We start from the raw sequence: 18,118 nt of genomic DNA, 5'->3' as shown, positions 1-18,118 counted from the left end.
TAATATTATTTTTTAAAAATTACGCGAACTGATTGACAGGACAAAAAAAAATTTTTTTCCCAAAACCAACAATATTCATTTGACTGTTTCTCTCTCAGCCAATGACTCCGGCAAGGGAAAGGACAAAACCAAGTAATCTCATTCCAAGACAAGGACATAAAGAAACTTGGAAAACAATATAAGGGATAGAGGACACAGCATGACCTCTTGCCACCATGGGAAGTCAAAGACCCCACCCAGTCTATTGTTTATAAAATGATGATTAAAATTTACAAAATAAATTTACATCCATTTGTCACTCTCTCATCTAAGGACAGGGAAAAAAAAGCATGTAATCTTATTCCAAAACAAAGATAGAAAGCTACCTGAAAAAGGAATACAGACATAGGGGGGTGAAGAAAGCAATAATGACCTTGCCCACAATGGAAGGTCAATGACCCCACACCCAGGGTAGAAAAATGAGAACTCAGTCAAGCATTCACCATCAAATTACAAAAGCAACGGATAAAACAAATTTTTAAAAAAGTCATTACAGTACTTTATTTTCTTTATTGTGCTCCAACTTCATGTTTAAATATACAATGGATTTCTATTTATTTGCCAATTCAAAAATATTATTAGGTTTTGAATATTATTGCAGAACATATAATATAGCAATGACTATCCCGCACAAATCTTTGGGCCTCTTTTTCGCTCACGAAGTGCCCGAATTCGCGTCAAAATATGGGACGAAGCCGTTTCGTATATGCTATTTTTAAAAATTAATTACGACGCTGTTTATCTATGAATATGACTGAAAGTTGGCACACTGTTAGAAAAAAGGTCATTTTAGATTATGTCAAGCGACAAAACTCGTGCGATTACCAGAAGACGGTTAAAAATAGATTTTTACTCTTTGGAGTAAAATATTTCTAAAACTACCGGGCGTGGAGGTTTTGTCGCTGACAAGGTAATACATGAACATTTCTTCATTTTGGTTGTAAAATTTCATATGAATATGACGAGTACTGTTCCCATATTTTACAAAACACCATCCTAATTTGCTCTTCAAGTTTCAATCTTTTAATCCAGTTATTACGCAAGATACAACCAAAGGTCCAAAAAAAAAAATGCCGAAAAAGCGTCCCATATTTTCGCGTTTTTTTCCTCTTTGCGGGTCATCCAAATAAATGACACCTTTAAAACTGTATAACTTGTTTATTTATGAATGGATTTTCAAAATTCAAAAACATTTTTACTCAGTGGAGATAGGGTTTGGATTTTAGACAAAAATTTTCTTCAAAAAGAGAAAAAAACATTTTTCATAGTCATTGCTATATAATAATGGTAACAGAAGTAATACTACTACTACTAGTAGTAATACTACAACTAGTACAATTTTTTCACAAACATTTCGGGCAAAAGTAAAAATGTTTAACACATGTATTAGTCTAATGAAAAGAATGAAAAGGATTACAAAGGTATATAAAATCAAGCATTATTGGAAAAGAATGAATAAAAAGTCTGACTGCTTTCTTTTCGTTTCAGGTTCGCCATTCCCAAAAATAAGGTTATAGTGGACTCCGTGTGTCGACAAGTGCTTTCTGCTCAGCATCAAGATGGGAACCTGAAATGTCTGTCTTCACAATCCTGTAAAAGAAATACCAAGATTAAGTTAATACATAGAGCAAATAGTACATTATTGACCTACCACCTCTGGTGTCACTGGGAATTTTAATTTTAATATTTTAATATGTTTGAAAACAAAGAAAACTTAAGCCCCATTTCCTCAAATACGCAAGTCATTCATTTTACAGGTCAAAATAATTTTTTTTAAAAGTTTTTCTTTGACTTCAACTTCAAATGCCAATAGTGCCTGAACCTTATGATGAATTCCAAAATGGTTTGGCATATTTATGTGGAAATCTATTCTTTTAAAAAAATAGAGTTGTGGATCACCATTGCTCCGTACAGCAAATGTTAAATATTTATCATCGAGCACAAAATTACTGGCAAACCTAAACATTCTAAAACTATTTATTTACAAACTCTACAAGTAACACGCAAATATTTTAAAAACTAAATGTAATTCTATCACCTGTGGAATCAAACTACGTATGCTCAGAAAATCTGCTGTACTGTAATGTTCGGGCAATTATTGGCCTTCGCCAAAAAAAAGAAAAAAATTAAGAACTGTATTTCCTACACCAGTATACAAAAAACACACATATATGTTTTCTCTACACGGGAAATTCCATTGAGTGTTACAAGCGCTGCACCTAACCATCAACTTCTTGTAGATACCGCTAGCTATAACCAATAAAAATGGACAAACTTAGCCCATAATATTTTACATTTCTGGGAATGTTTGTTTTTTTCTTTTATGCCATATAATTTATTAATTTTTTAAATTTAATTTGTTGCCAGCGTGTGTATTTTGTACATACATAGGGAATAGGTACATGCTTCTGTAAAAAAAACGTTTGATTGGTCATTCTGCTGATTTGTGCAGATTGCCTTTTACCACAATGAAATGACAATTGGCTTGTAAAAGTAACATGTAGACTATAATATTAATATATTCATTTAGCTTAAACGGCATAATTTAAGGTTGATAAAACATTTCTTCCCAGATCTTAATAATTGAGGAATAAATCAATATGGGTGAACTCATTTAATTCTATCTGTCTCATCATAAGAACACTTTGTCACTACGTTGTGTGGCCTTGAGCAAGTCACCTCAGCCCTAGCTCAGTTTGTGGCGCTGTGTTGCGGCAATGGCTGGGTTATTTCCGTCTCCCTTTAGAATAGACTCCAAAGACAAATTTTCCCTAGAGGTGAATAAAGAGAATCTATATTTTAAAAATTTGTTACGCTATAGTCAAAGACAAAAACCTTCAGGATTTTCTAATTTTGTATGAACTATCCTAAAAGGCAACCTATCCATAGCATAGAAGGACATGCTCACAATAGTATTCATTTCATTGCCCTCAAATTTAATGGATCTTCCTCTTTTATTAATTGTCATTGCCCATTCATTCAATAAAACAAAATTAATCAACATAATAAAGACAAAGCTTTTGATTCAAATGAAGTGATGGTTTTTGTTCAGTTATTTATTATCTCTGAAGTTAAAAGTCTTAAAACTCAACCATGTAAGCTTTTGTACAGTCTGGTTATTTGAAAAAAAACTTCTCTTGATGTCAGTTCTTGCACCAACAATTTGGACAAACTTTTGACTTCATTACTGGCTCACCAGACAGGCATTCCTTACATACCTCATGAGCAAATGAAGTCACTTGATATGTGCTCTATTCCCCTTTGTCTTATTACATTCCTCATAGTCATAGATTTGTGTCTTAACTTTGCAATATGAAATATGATTTTGTGCCCTTTGTCTATTGTTATGTGCATAGATCTACAATCTTTTCACTCTCTATTCAACTTCCTTTCAACTGGCAATGCAATGACCTTAAAGTGTAATGAACGGCACAAACGTTGCTAATCTCACTTTTTACCCCCCAAAAATTGCTTGATTTGGACCTATTAAATTTCCTGAGAGTGAGATCTGCTTTTATTTTTATATAGCACATGCAATATCCACCCAAAGCACTCTACAAGATGTCCCAAGCCAACAGAAACATTAACATTAACATGTAGGAAGAGATATCATGCCTACATAAATATTGTTTTAAACAGATACAATCAATACACTTACATTTACATGGTCAATGATTGAGCTAGTTTCTCCTATTGTTGATTGTTCAACTAGAGCCGTTGCTGCCTGCAGTCATTGCGTTTGTTCCTATCTTTAAGACATGAGTAATGGTCTGTTTTTTTCTCTGCCCCATGTCCAAGCTTTAACGTTGGAACCCAATCAGGATCAGTTTCATCAAGCAGTGATGCTGGCCTTCCTGTAAAGGCAAAAAAAATTGATTGTTGAAATATATTACGTCATTTCTTGCCTATTACAATCTGGTCCTGGTCCTTATGTGGCTATGTGGTCTAGTGGTATGACACTCGATTTTGGATCGGAAGGTCATGGGTTCGAGCCTCGCGCTCGACGCATAGTTGAGTCCTTGGAAAAGGCTCTTTATTCACATTCTCTCACCGTACTCAGGTGTAAAATGAATACCTGGCCGTTTACAGCGTTTTATTTGTCCGAAAAATTGTAGTGTCGCCTAAAAGGCGTCATGTCCCGTTCTACATGTTAAATGTTGCTGTTGACCAGGGACCCCTTGTAAAGCGCTTTGAGCACATTTAGTGGATATTGCGCTATAATATAAAGCTCAATTTTTAAATTATTTTTTTTTTACAATCCTTAAGCTTTCCGTTAAATTTACATCAAGCTTTGTCAAATTAGAACAAGGGTAGAACAATTATATAGTGCAATTTCCATGAAATGAAAATTTGTTCAAAGCGCTTTGCAAGGGGTTTATAGCCAACACTTCTTCACTAGAGGAATTCAAGCGTCGACTGAAGACATTCTTATTCCGACAGGCTTTCTTTTGATTATGTGTATAATTAGCGTTGTTCTTGTACTGTGTTAGGGCTTCATGATTAAGTTAATCTATGTTTTGCGCCCAGAGCCCTCCTGATGAAGGGATGTTTGGCGCACTATAAATCTATACCATTATTATTATTATTATCAACAGCAAGACTTTACATGCAGGTCGAGACATGACGCTTGTTAGGCGATATTACATTTTTTCCGGAAAGAGACAATGCTGTTTAACAGGCCTGCATCTGCCCCCTGAAAATCCTCGAGCTGAAGCTTTTTCAATAACATGAGCAAAAATCCCCATTTCCCAGAATATTTTCTTAGAATTTTACCAATTCAATAGGCTGTTAAACAAAATGAAAAAGTATTTTAATTAATTTTTTGTTCCGGCAGAGCGAAATTGCCAGAAATGCCGGCAAATTTACAGGCCTATGTTAAAAGCCAGTTTCCCAATTTATGCCTGAGTATGGTGAGAGAATGTGAATAAAGTTCCTTTCCCAATGACTCAACTGCTCAGAACGGGTCTGGAACCCTAATCCTTCCAAAATGACGGTGATAACTATACCACATAGCTGCAATTAAAGTATCGGGATCCCAAAGGACACTTTTTTTAAATTGAAATTTTTTTATTATTATTCTTGTCATATTTGGGAAAAAATCCATATGAAGGCCCTAATCCAATGACTATACGAAACATTATAACTAATCCTCACCTTGAGTTAAAATTAGTTTCTAACTATGAAAATTATGAAAAGTCATTTTAGTGGATTGATAGAGGTTGATTGTTTCTTTCTTTGGATTAAAATTTAAAATAATAATAATTATAATATTAATTTTGTCAGTAAAAAAATAACCATTACTATCATTATAAACTGACACTGGCAATCACTAAGCAGCGTGTTAAACTTCTGTCAAAAACTAGCCTTTACATGTCCAACAGCGGTGTAGAAAAGCAGTTTGTTCGTGTTACTTTACAATACACCACCAACGGAGGAACGGAAAAAAAAAACTTAAGAAAAACGCAACCTTACTTTTAATATTTCTTCAAATGGAGAACATGTTTTTAAAATGCACAATAAAATAATCTTGACAAAGCATAAGTTATAAACTGGAACATTATAATTCTAAAATGAATGACCAGAACAACAGTGAAAGACTTCCTAATCTCATAAAAGCCAAAGCTTGAAAACGAAAGTAGCCCTATCACTATCGGTAATGAGGCATTTGGTTTTGATTTAGAGTATGTTGCACGAGAAATGCATGAAATATTCATGGTCCTATCTGATAACTAAACACAACAAATAAAAGATCATCCATCCGGACCGTGTATGGACCATAAAATTAAAATGATTCCTTCTAGACCGCCTACAGACTACAGATTACATCAGAGTCTGAGATGAGTCAGATGATTTCTCCAACTTCGGAGTTTCGCATAGAAAAGTCACATCGGTGAAAAATCTCTCCGTAGATTTTGTTAGACCACCGAGTTTGAAATTTTTTATTTGATTTCTCTTCCATGAAAAAGAATAAAACACATATTTACTAAATCATAAACTTGCAACGTCAGAAATTAAGGCAAGGACCTTGGTCGGTTGCCGCCAACTCCGTGACATGCTATGGCCCACAATGGCTACATGATGATGTTGGAGCGAAGTAAACTTGCTTTGTTCACAATAATTAAAATTAATTCATATCGTATATATAATATTTAAGATTTTAATTTATCCATCAATTCTTACCTTTAACAAAATGATCATTGCAAACTCGGTGGCTGCAAGTTAGATTTGAGCCATCGCCAAATCCCTTTCTTCTGATCGCTGCAACTGTCTCCGCTGGGTTAAATTTATTATTTTTGGGTCCTTCGTCTTCCTAATGGATGGTAACCTGAACAATTTGACTCCATCTCGACCCTGTCTTCTAGTGCATCCGATGATTATGCAGTTATTTGGCACGTTTCACGTTTTAAAAATTGGACTAGAGCTCGTTTCACATCAATGTTTACAAGCCAGCCAAGTTCTTTTGCCATCCGGAACTAAAGTAGATCATTGCGTGACGTCATCAGCATTCTATCTATAAACCAACAAGCAGGAAGCCGTACTTACATTGAATTGTGTCCGACTTGCACGGATGTATAACTTTCACAGAAGCAGCCAGCGCCCCCTGGGAGTTTTGGAAATGATTGATATGAACATGGATTTATCACAATTACCTACTGCTAAGCAGTTTTATTTAACTTTTTAAAAAAATCAATATAGGCCCTATATGATTTATAAAAAAGACATATTCTTGACAGTTTGTCATTTCTCGTGTCAATCCAAAAACCTCACATTTTCACTATTATCCAATCCAGTCCAATCCAAAATAGTTGCAGCTTCATGTGATGAGATGAAGATTGACGCAACTCGGTGTGGTGGATGGTATTTTGGTCTATTGGGCTTAAACGGGTCGAGATTACCATAGGATATTGTCGGGCTATTTGTTGCTCTGACATTTTCAGGAATGCTGTTCCATTGATCTAAATTGTATTATTTATTCAACAGTCTATACCATGCGCATATCAACTGGGCCTCAACCATCTAACTTTAATTAACGTTTGTAATGTATCAACTTTCATTTTATATGTATAAGCCAATATGAAGTTAATGCTCTTGTTTTGGTTTAGGAAATAATAATTAGAGTCTTGCTACATCCATACACTACAGCACATGCATTAACAGATATTGAATATAGATTTAAATTTACTCTGGTATCAAAGCGGTCGTTAACGCAAGAATCAATAGCACAAAAACGATAACAAAGTTCAACTATCCTATATTTACTATAGTCTATATATAACAATTTGCTCAAGTATTACACAACTGCACAAAGCGCAATGATTGAAATTAAAAATATTACATACGAATATTTCAAATACACGGTATTTATGTAGATCTAGCATTTTACGACATAATCTACACATTAATATAATATATAGATCTTTTCAATTACTGTTATTGAAATGATTTTTTGAAAGTTACATTTGTACGGTAACAAATTTGGGAACAGGCACTAGTGTAATATTTTTGGAATATTTTTTCTTGTATTATCTCATTGCTGTGTCATGCACAAACATGTTCAAATATTTAAAGTACACTTGTAAGTTAGTCAGTGATCAAAACTTTTCCATGGGATCAGTCTTTGTTGATTGAGGAGGACTGATATTTTATCGTATAAGTCAATAGTCTTTTTTTCTCGTCTACTGTTTTTGATACTGTAACTGTAACGGAGCCCAATCTTTTACTTGCGCTTTTTCCAAAATCTTCCTTTCATATATCGGAAAGACGAAGAAAATTTTGTTGTGCTCATACTAATACATATTAGGCTAGGGGGCTCTATTATTAATTTTTAACCCCCCTAACTGATAAGATGTTTAGAGAAAAATCCTGCCTCATGCATGGAATACAATACTTACCGGCCATTTGAATGTAAAAGGAATCTCAATGTTTTGGTCTTGAAGCCATGGGTATTGGATCACGTGTCCCAGCGTACACTGTAAATTCCGAGGTATAGGAAGCAAATGGTGAGATAAACAAATCTCTATTCGAATACTGCAATTTACGTCTTCCCTTTCAAAGTTTTCATTAACCATCTCATGGCTGCTGTTCCAATGTCGATCAGGGTTTGAAAGGTTTATATTCGAGTCAAAGGAGAGAAAAGACAAAACCCTGACTTGAAAAATACCGGAGGAACCTGCCTGGAATGGAATATTATAATATTAAGGAAAAGTAGATCTTTACAGCTAAATTTAATTCATGAAGGTTTTTGCAATTTGACACGAATATAATTTTTGCATTCCCCTCTAGAAAAGGACGCCGAATAAACCCAGCAATTACCCACGACACACTTCAAGAAAGTTGTTAAAAAATGAACGAGTGAAAATGGAGAGGCTTCGTATGGGAACAAAACAGACACGTTTTTTTTTTTGATTATATTTTATTTGTTTTCCACGTTAATTTGTGCATTGTTGTGCTGACGAAGGGTTTGCACCCGAAACGTCCATTGTCTGTTTTGTTCCCATACGAAGCCTCTCCATTTTCACTCTTTCGTTAGTATTTTATGATCACCGGCTTCAGGCAGCCCCTACCGTTTTCTAAAAAATGAACAAAAATTAGGTCAAACAAGTCCGTTTGCGTGTATCGAGAAGTTGAGTCATGGTTGTATTTTTGTTTGAAACGGACTGTGATTTTGTCAACTCCTTTCTAGCAAAGACGATGCATGAATAGGATTCAATACTCTGATGTCACGTCCGCCCAGCAACGAGCAGGTTGCTTCTAAACGAAGAAAATCGGTACTTTTTATTCTTCGTGTTGGCTAGAACTTTTTCACATGTCATGTGATCAGAATAATATATTATTATAAAAGTCAAAACACGATCAGATTTATAATGTTTTTCTCTTCTGGATACAATTTTATGCTCGTCGGATAAGTATTTCATAAGGGCGTCCGCCAGTGTTCTGATAGTTTAGAACCAGTTACTAAGTTACTATGCGTCATGACAAGGGAAGTGACGTCACGACTGTTGAAGCCTATTAGTAGCTAAGGCTAATCAACCACCTCCGGTGATAGAGAAAAAAAAATAGAAATGTAAAGCAGGTCTAACATATCCGTTTGCTTGTAGACTATTCCAAGCTACAGCTTGTGGATATTTGTAACGATATTACGTCCTATTAAATACTTTACACCATGTTTTGTCAAATGAATGTGCGGCTATGTGGTCTTGTGGTATGACACTCGCTTTCGGATCGGAAGGTCCTGGGTTCGAGCCTCGCTCGGCGCATAGTTGAGTTCTTGGAGAAGGCTCTTTACTCACATTCTCTCACCGTACTCAGGTTTCTGTCCCCCAAAAATTGTTATATTGCCAAACAGGCGTCATGTCTCGTCCTACATGTTATGTGTTGCTGTTGGCAAGGGACCCCTTGTAAAGCGCTTTGAGCACGTTTAGTGGATATCACGCTATATAAAAGCTCTTTTTTTTTTGTAATATAGATGTCTATTATAAAAGTATGACGAGATGATAAGAAATAAGAAATCCATATTCTAGTGACATTTGGCTATAACAGAAATAGTAGTGATGTGTGATTTTTGAATAGAATACCGATGATCTGTAGAATTAAGATGTGATAGTGGTGGCAATGGTAGCAGTTGTTGATGCTATTTTGCTGTTGTTGTTGTTGATGATGATGATGATGGTGATGATGTTGTTGTTAATGATGATGATGATGATAGTGATGATAATAATTATAATGATGCTGGTGATGCTGGTGGTGCTGGTGATAATGGCGATGGTTGTGGTGATGGTAGTGAAAGAGATATTTATGTGGTTGTTGCTGTTGATGATGATGATGACGACGACGACGACGACGACGACGACGGCTACGACGACGACGACGATGATGATGATGATGATGATGATGATGATGATGATGATGATGGCGATGAGTATTATATTAGAAACGTGACGAAAAAAAACCCTACCGATACTGATTAGAATTTAGAAACAAATATAACTTACCAACTGGATTGAATAACAAACAAACAAGACCATTATCATCCCAGCCAAAGACAAGTGACGTCTATCTAGCATTATTTTTAACTTCATGGCCAGGAGAACTCCACGTCATGGTCAACTGACGTCACCATATTGCCAACAATCACAGACTTTTAAGGAAATTACCACTGCTTTTCCCCCCGAAATTTACTTGACCTATCTGTGGAAAAGTCATATATAAATATATACAAAATATTAAAAAAAAAAAAAACAAACATTTCTATCCCTCATTAAGGAAATTAATATTTATTACTTTCTCTTGTTTCTATCTCGTAAATAGGATAAAGATAACATTTAATTGAACGACTCGTGCCCATATCAGTTATTGTGCATTTATTTTTCATTAACTTAATAATTTTCTAATATTTTGAAAAAATATATCATCACGTTATCTCATTCATCTGTAGTGTTTCATTCATCCTGTTTTGTTGATAAAGGAAAAACCCGAAACGTTCATTTGGTCTGTTTTTGTAATTAAATTGAAGCTTACATTCAATTTCACATTCTTATTTATCTCTAATTGAAATGAACAGAGGAAGATGATTGTAATTCAAGTTTTAGACCGAATATGCTATAATAACCATAAACACGACGTTATAAGATGTATATTCTTATCCATATTATAGAAAAAACGCTATTGCTAAATACGCGGATATACATTTTGACTGGCGCTATGACTTAGGTAGGTAGTAGCCTACATGAAATTAGTCTAATCAGAAAACAAGAAGAAAGGAGGGGTGTGATTTAATCGAAAAAAAATAATCTGCTATGACGTGGCGAACAATGGACTTGATTGTCAAATAATGATAATGTGGTGGAGCATTATCATAACGCAGTAAGAATGAGAAGGTTGATGTGAAACTCGTGTCATGCAGCGACGATTTAAAGAATGAAGTACTTTGTGACTTGTTTTGTCAATAAACAAACAGTATTGAGGGAAGGAAGGCGTGTGAAGAAAACAACTTGATTCCAATGCACAAATTGAAATATGATTACGTTTTCGAAAGATAGATAGTAGATAGTAGAGAGGTACCTAGATCGAGATAAAGAAATATATATATATATATATATATATATATATATATATATATATATATTTTATATTAGTGAGAGAGAGAGAGTGGAAGAGAGAGAGAGAGAGAGAGAGAGAGAGAGAGAGAGAGAGAGAGAGAGAGAGAGAGAGAGAGAGAGAGAGAGAGAGAGAGAGAGAGATCTTCGTTGGTTTGTTACATCTCCGCCCGTACACCAGCCATTTTTAATTTCCCTTCTTTAATTTTTTTGATTTCTAAACACCTATCCATCCATCTATCTATCTATCTATCTATCTATCTATCTATCTATCTATCTATCTATCTATCTATCTATCTATCTATCTCTCTATCTATCTATCTATCTATCTATCTATCTATCTATCTATCTATCTATCTATCTATCTATCCATCTACCTATCTATCTATCCATCCATCTATCCATCTATCTATCCATCCATAATATTGTCTACATATCTATTTATCTATGATCGCACCCATACATTGATCAATTATCTATTCATCCACTCATCTAGGCTATCTTTCTGTCTAGACTCCCGGTCTTTTTTTTCTGATTTATTTTTCTTTTGTTGTTGTGACACGTGTACTCACCAACCCCGTCACCTCCCTTCTTTTCTATCTCTCCCTCCAGCCCATAGAGATGCCTGTCTGCCACCCATTCCCTCACGTCAAACCAAAGCACGGAATTCCCATTAAGAACACAATAAAAGACTTTATTTTAACACCTGCTTAAGATCTCGATCTCCACCTAGTCTATGTTGAATGTTTAACGTCTGGAAGAGGGCTTCGCTTGCATCCATGAATTCTCCTCAACAGCTGGCATTAAGCAGTTCTAAAGGTTTGACGCAATAGATTTAGCATATACTATTTTTTTTTGTTTTTTTTTTTTTAAATGAATCCCACGAATATCTGTCGATTATTTTTTTTTCACGCTTGTGAAAAAACGGTTTTACATTATTCTTGCATCGTGAGATCAACCATCTCATCATGGCAATTATGATTATGACAATATCCGAATCATCCATTCAGAACAAAGGATGACAATTCCACTAAGAAAAATATCAGATTTATGGGAATTCCACTCCCTGTACTATTTGACAATTGTGTGATTTATTAATTCAAAAAGCATTATTCATTAAAAATACAATTTAAAGTGAAAACCAACCCCTCCGCTCCCCCCGAAAAATAGAAGACAAAACAAACAAAAAATAAAGAATAAAAAAGGAAAACGAAACCCAATTAAATGCATAAGGAAATGAAAAAAAAAATAAAATAAACAACACCAAAACAAAATGTTTAAAAATGAAAGTAGAATACTGACTGGTACTAGATATACCACGGAGAGAAGTAGGCCACGACTCAATAATATCCCCCCTTCTTTCACCATCTTCATAACCCTTTTCAAAGAATTACTTTAATGCCCTTCTCATCACGCGCGGAATAAAACGACCACACCATTTTTAAAAGTTCTTCTGCATGCAACAGAACAATTTAAGACTTTAAAACTCAATACGCTTCAACAGTCGTAACGTCACTTCCCTCGTAATGACGCATGGTAACTTAGTAACTGGCTCTAAACTATCGGAACAATAGCGGACGCCCTTATGAAATATTTCTCCGACGAGTATAAAAGTGTATGCAGAGGGAAAAAAACCCCATTATAAATCTGATCATGTTTTGACTTTTACACATTCTGATTACAAGGCATATGAAAAGTTCTAGCCAGCATGATGGCCGCCGTTGCTGGGCGACGTGACATCAGACTATTGAATCCAATTGCCATGAGCAAAAGGTTTAGTCTTCACTGGGTGATCTAAGGATGTGTGTGTATCGTCACCAATCTCCCTCCCTTGTGCGGCTATGTGGTCACTGGGTGATCTAAGGATGTGTGTGTATCATCACCAATCTCCCTCCCTTGTGCGGCTATGTGGTCACTGGGTGATCTAAGGATGTGTGTGTATCATCACCAAACTCCCTCCCTTGTGCGGCTATGTGGTCACTGGGTGATCTAAGGATGTGTGTGTATCATCACCAATCTCCCTCCCTTGTGCGGCTATGTGGTCACTGGGTGATCTAAGGATGTGTGTGTATCATCACCAATCTCCCTCCCTTGTGCGGCTATGTGGTCACTGGGTGATCTAAGGATGTGTGTGTATCATCACCAATCTCCCTCCCTTGTGCGGCTATGTGGTCACTGGGTGATCTAAGGATGTGTGTGTATCATCACCAATCTCCCTCCCTTGTGCGGCTATGTGGTCACTGGGTGATCTAAGGATGTGTGTGTATCATCACCAATCTCCCTCCCTTGTGCGGCTATGTGGTCACTGGGTGATCTAAGGATGTGTGTGTATCATCACCAATCTCCCTCCCTTGTGCGGCTATGTGGTCACTGGGTGATCTAAGGATGTGTGTGTATCATCACCAATCTCCCTCCCTTGTGCGGCTATGTGGTCACTGGGTGATCTAAGGATGTGTGTGTATCATCACCAATCTCCCTCCCTTGTGCGGCTATGTGGTCACTGGGTGATCTAAGGATGTGTGTGTATCATCACCAATCTCCCTCCCTTGTGCGGCTATGTGGTCACTGGGTGATCTAAGGATGTGTGTGTATCATCACCAATCTCCCTCCCTTGTGCGGCTATGTGGTCACTGGGTGATCTAAGGATGTGTGTGTATCATCACCAATCTCCCTCCCTTGTGCGGCTATGTGGTCACTGGGTGATCTAAGGATGTGTGTGTATCATCACCAATCTCCCTCCCTTGTGCGGCTATGTGGTCACTGGGTGATCTAAGGATGTGTGTGTATCATCACCAATCTCCCTCCCTTGTGCGGCTATGTGGTCACTGGGTGATCTAAGGATGTGTGTGTATCATCACCAATCTCCCCCCCTTGTGCGGCTATGTGGTCACTGGGTGATCTAAGGATGTGTGTGTATCATCACCAATCTCCCTCCCTTGTGCGGCTATGTGGTCACTGGGTGATCTAAGGATGTGTGTGTATCATCACCAATCTCCCTCCCTTGTGCGGCTATGTGGTCACTGGGTGATCTAAGGATGTGTGTGTATCATCACCAATCTCCCTCCCTTGTGCGGCTATGTGGTCACTGGGTGATCTAAGGATGTGTGTGTATCATCACCAATCTCCCTCCCTTGTGCGGCTATGTGGTCACTGGGTGATCTAAGGATGTGTGTGTATCATCACCAATCTCCCTTCCTTGTGCGGCTCTGTGGTCACTGGGTGATCTAAGGATGTGTGTGTATCATCACCAATCTCCCTCCCTTGTGCGGCTCTGTGGTCACTGGTGATCTAAGGATGTGTGTGTATCATCACCAATCTCCTCCCTTGTGCGGCTATGTGGTCACTGGTGATCTAAGGATGTGTGTGTATCATCACCAATCTCCCTCCCTTGTGCGGCTATGTGGTCACTGGGTGATCTAAGGATGTGTGTGTATCATCACCAATCTCCCTCCCTTGTGCGGCTATGTGGTCACTGGGTGATCTAAGGATGTGTGTGTATCATCACCAATCTCCCTCCCTTGTGCGGCTATGTGGTCACTGGGTGATCTAAGGATGTGTGTGTATCATCACCAATCTCCCTCCCTTGTGCGGCTATGTGGTCCTGTGCTATGGCACTCGCTTTCGGATCGGAAGGTCCTTGAGTTCGAGCCTCGCTTGTCGCATAGTTGAGTCCTTGGAAAAGCCTCTTTACTCACAGTCTCTCATCGTACTCAGGTGTAAAATGAGTACCTGGCCGTAAACAGCGTTGTCTTTGTCCGAAAAAAAAAAACAACATAATATCGCCTAACAGGCGTCATGTCCCGTCCTACATGTTAAGTGTTGCTCTTTGGCCAGGGACCCCTTGTAAAACGCTCTGAGCACGTTTAGTGGATATTGCCCTATATAAAAGCTCTTTTTTTTTTCTTTGCATAACCAAGGTTTCAGAACTCCGAAACAACATCAAATCATTCAATTTTTAAAAATAGATTGGTTGATAACAGCATATTTAAATAAATAGATAAATCAGGAAATGGATAAACATATGAAAGGTAGCCTATATGTCCATGCAACAATCCACCTACCATTACTTCATTTGATACCCCAAAAGACAAGATGGAATCAAATTAAGTGAACTGATGCGTCCTGCTTAATAGTCACGTCAAACTTTTACCTTATGGTATAGTCCTGGGTTATTCAATCATTATATAGTGCATAAAGCTTTGAAAATGTATTTATTAATCTATTTATTCATTTATATATCATTTATTTATTTATTTACTTTATTCCTCTACATAGTGGTTCTATTTTTGACTCGAAAATCTAAGAAAAAGTATTTTTGCCCTTGTTATCGACCTATAATTGTGATTCGAAGCAAATGAAGAAAGTATAAAACAAATATAAAGCGGATAAGAACTAATACTTTTCAATGTGAAGCGCTTCGAAGCTTCAGCATAAGCGCTATATAAATGAACATTTATTATTATTATTATTATTATTATTATTATTATTATTATTATTATTATTATTATTATTATTATTATTATTATTATTTTTTATTTTTATTTTATTTTTTATTTATTTATTTTTTAAATTTTTTTTTTTTAATTTTTTTTTTAAAATAAAAAATTATGCCTTTTCCGCCACGACTAAGGAATATAGATGACTCATCAAACAAGATGTCTGATGTCAACAAGAATCACCCATGTTGTCCAAGTGGGCAAATTGGGGGTTAATAATCTTCCTCAAGGAAAAAAAAAACGAAAGTGTCTGAAGCGGGGCTCGAACCCGGGTCCTTCCGGGTCACAGTACAATGCCTTAACCACTCGGCCACTTCGCCCCCCCCCCCATTATTATTATTATTATGATTATTATTATTATTATTATTATCATTATTATTATTATTATTATTATTATTATTATTATTATTATTATTATTATTATTATTATTATTATTATTATTATTATTATTATTAACATTTTAGAAATGAATCATCCATGTAAAACACTTTTCATGTAACCTTTGAGAAGAGAATAAAACATGTCCCTCAACAAAACGTTTATGGTAGCGATCATCGATGAAACAAGTCCCTTGTTTGCATCATTTCGATATTTTGGAAAAGTGTATGAACCGTCTTTCTTTTTAGTACAATAGGAATAGGCTTCAACAGTAGTGACGTCGCTTCCCTCGTAATGACGCATAGTAACTTAACTAGTTCTAAACTATCGGAACAATGGCGGACGCCCTTATGAAATACTTCTCTGACTTGTCTCCAGAGGAGAAAAGCATATTATAAATCTGATCATGTTTTGACTTTTATACCTTCTGATCACATGACACATGAACAAGTTCTAGCCAGTATGAAGAATAAAAAGTACCGATTTTCTTTGTTTAGATCCAACCTGCTCGTTGCTGGGCGGACGTGACATCAGACTATTGAATCCTATTGAGGAGTGTTTCTCAGACCTTTTCGTTGACAGGAAATAAACAGTCAAGGGGCGGAACGGGTTAAATGGCAAAGAATATTCTAATTGCTCAATGCATAGTAACGCTCATTGTCAATAGAAAAAAAGGCACCGGTGAATAATAATTTATCTGAAAAGGTGCGGATGAAATAAATAATGCCATCACAGAAGAAAGAAAAATACAAGAAAAAATCTAGTAAGCCCCAGGTTTAAGAGTGTTTGACAGGGATCGTGGATAGCTCACACGATAGAGTCACGCTCTTCCCGAGCAGGCGGAGTTGTCGTACCAGTAAGGTCAAGGGTTCAAACCCCCATCACCGCCGCGAAATTTTTATTCGCTATTGTCTTCTGGCACTTTCCTACTCACTTCATCTCTTGTTGACAGGATGAGCGTCTTTTAATTTAATCGATCAAGAAGGACGAGTTTTCTGAACAAATTTTTATAAATGCGTTTTCAGAGAACGGCAGTAAGTGTAGAGATATTGGCGAGATCTGATCCTCTTTCCCACAAGCCAAAAAAAAACAGAGGATTCCAAACACATTCAGTCTTGACATGCTTTTCTAAACAACACAACGTAATAGACTAGCCTTTGATATCAAACTTAACAAAAGGGAGAAAAAACAAAACAACAACAAAAAAAAAAAAAAAAACAAAAAAAAAAAAAAAACAAAAAAACAAAACATGATAACATCTATATCACGGGTCAGCCTGTACCTGCAATTATAACTGTCTGGTTCCATGTTACGAGATATTCATCGAAGGGTAGACTTTTTCTTTTTCTTCTTCTTCTTCTGGGGATTCCCGAATGAATGTCAGTCTTCACATTAAAAGCCAAACGCTTTCTTTCTAGATATTTATGTTTTTATTCAGAGCTTATCTATCTATATATAAAACAACGTGCTAATGGGTGCCTTGACTTCCGAAAAAAACTTCATGTGATTTCTCAAACATTCTGTTTTTTAGATTTTGATAGGCCAAGATGTCCCGTGAAAGGGCCTGGCAATTTTCAGGACATGTTGATTATCACGTAACTTACCTTTACGTGGTATTATATTATAAATGCGACCTAGCATGTCAATATGGTATTATGTCAGAATGAACCAGAACCTGAAATTTGAGTACAAAGTCAAAATGATAATAAAATAATTGAGCTTTATATAGAGCAATATCCACTAAATGTGCTCAAATCGCTTTACAGGGGGTTCCTGACCAACAGCAACGATTAACATGTAGGACGGGACATGACGCCTGTTAGGCGAATTGAAAAGCGACGTATGGCGTATTATCACATCTCCATAAGATAATGTGATAATAAAAAGGTGCCCCTTAAAAATTGAGTCGGTCAAATCTCTATCCAGATCCAAAAGGATAGTGCTAAGTCTTATACGTAAAACACATTTGAAAAGCACGGTTGTTCTCACTATTTGTTGGGCGTGATCGGGACAGAGTGAAGAAATATCCACAATACACATCTTCACGAAAAGTCGGAACAACGCTATTACAAGATTACAGAGGAGCAAACCCGAGACGACAACAAGAC

The 18,118-nt window shown here is 36.5% G+C and overlaps 3 protein-coding genes and 1 long non-coding RNA gene across 8 annotated transcripts in view; 2 read left to right on the top strand and 2 right to left on the bottom strand.

The window, feature by feature from the left end:
- LOC144971642 (uncharacterized) overlaps positions 1-437 on the top strand; it is a 2,633-nt gene extending 2,196 nt beyond the window's left edge. The window contains exon 4 of the mRNA XM_078912717.1: positions 354-437. Within this exon, the coding sequence (XP_078768843.1) occupies positions 354-437 (84 nt within the window). The remainder of the gene's footprint in view (positions 1-353) is intronic.
- Positions 1-18,118, top strand: part of LOC144971547 (little elongation complex subunit 2-like) — a 107,906-nt gene that overhangs the window by 59,119 nt on the left and 30,669 nt on the right. The window contains exon 18 of one of the 3 annotated variants that reach the window (XR_013645150.1): positions 11,748-11,954. Coding sequence is in view for 1 of the 3 variants with exons in the window: in XM_078912568.1 (XP_078768694.1) it covers positions 11,748-11,754 (7 nt within the window). In the remaining 2 variants the exon portion in view is untranslated. Of the gene's footprint in view, positions 1-11,747; positions 12,814-18,118 lie in introns of those variants that run through there. The other 2 variants (XM_078912568.1, XM_078912567.1) reach the window with 2 other exon arrangements.
- Positions 1-18,118, bottom strand: part of LOC144971548 (uncharacterized) — a 52,997-nt gene that overhangs the window by 30,251 nt on the left and 4,628 nt on the right. The window contains exons 2-4 of the mRNA XM_078912569.1: positions 10,032-10,227; positions 7,932-8,213; positions 6,583-6,640 (exon numbers count right to left, since the gene is read on the bottom strand). Of these exons, the coding sequence (XP_078768695.1) occupies positions 6,583-6,640; positions 7,932-8,213; positions 10,032-10,118 (427 nt within the window). The 5' untranslated portion in view covers positions 10,119-10,227. The remainder of the gene's footprint in view (positions 1-6,582; positions 6,641-7,931; positions 8,214-10,031; positions 10,228-18,118) is intronic.
- Positions 515-6,518, bottom strand: LOC144971549 (uncharacterized). Of its 3 annotated transcripts, none has more exons than XR_013645152.1 (3): positions 6,220-6,518; positions 3,698-3,893; positions 515-2,810 (listed from the first exon to the last, which is right to left on the bottom strand). It is a non-coding gene; the product is annotated as an uncharacterized LOC144971549 (long non-coding RNA). The 3 variants fall into 3 exon arrangements; XR_013645154.1 differs by having other exon boundaries at positions 515-1,629; XR_013645153.1 differs by lacking the exon at positions 6,220-6,518 and adding an exon at positions 6,024-6,202.

This window comes from Berghia stephanieae, chromosome 4 (genome assembly GCF_034508935.2).
Source record: "Berghia stephanieae isolate SIO BIC M18660-M18661 chromosome 4, UCSD_Bste_1.3, whole genome shotgun sequence".
NCBI lineage: Eukaryota > Metazoa > Mollusca > Gastropoda > Nudibranchia > Aeolidiidae > Berghia > Berghia stephanieae.
The sequence above is the reverse complement of the archived record's forward strand: the minus strand, read 5'-3'. Positions and strand labels throughout refer to the sequence as shown.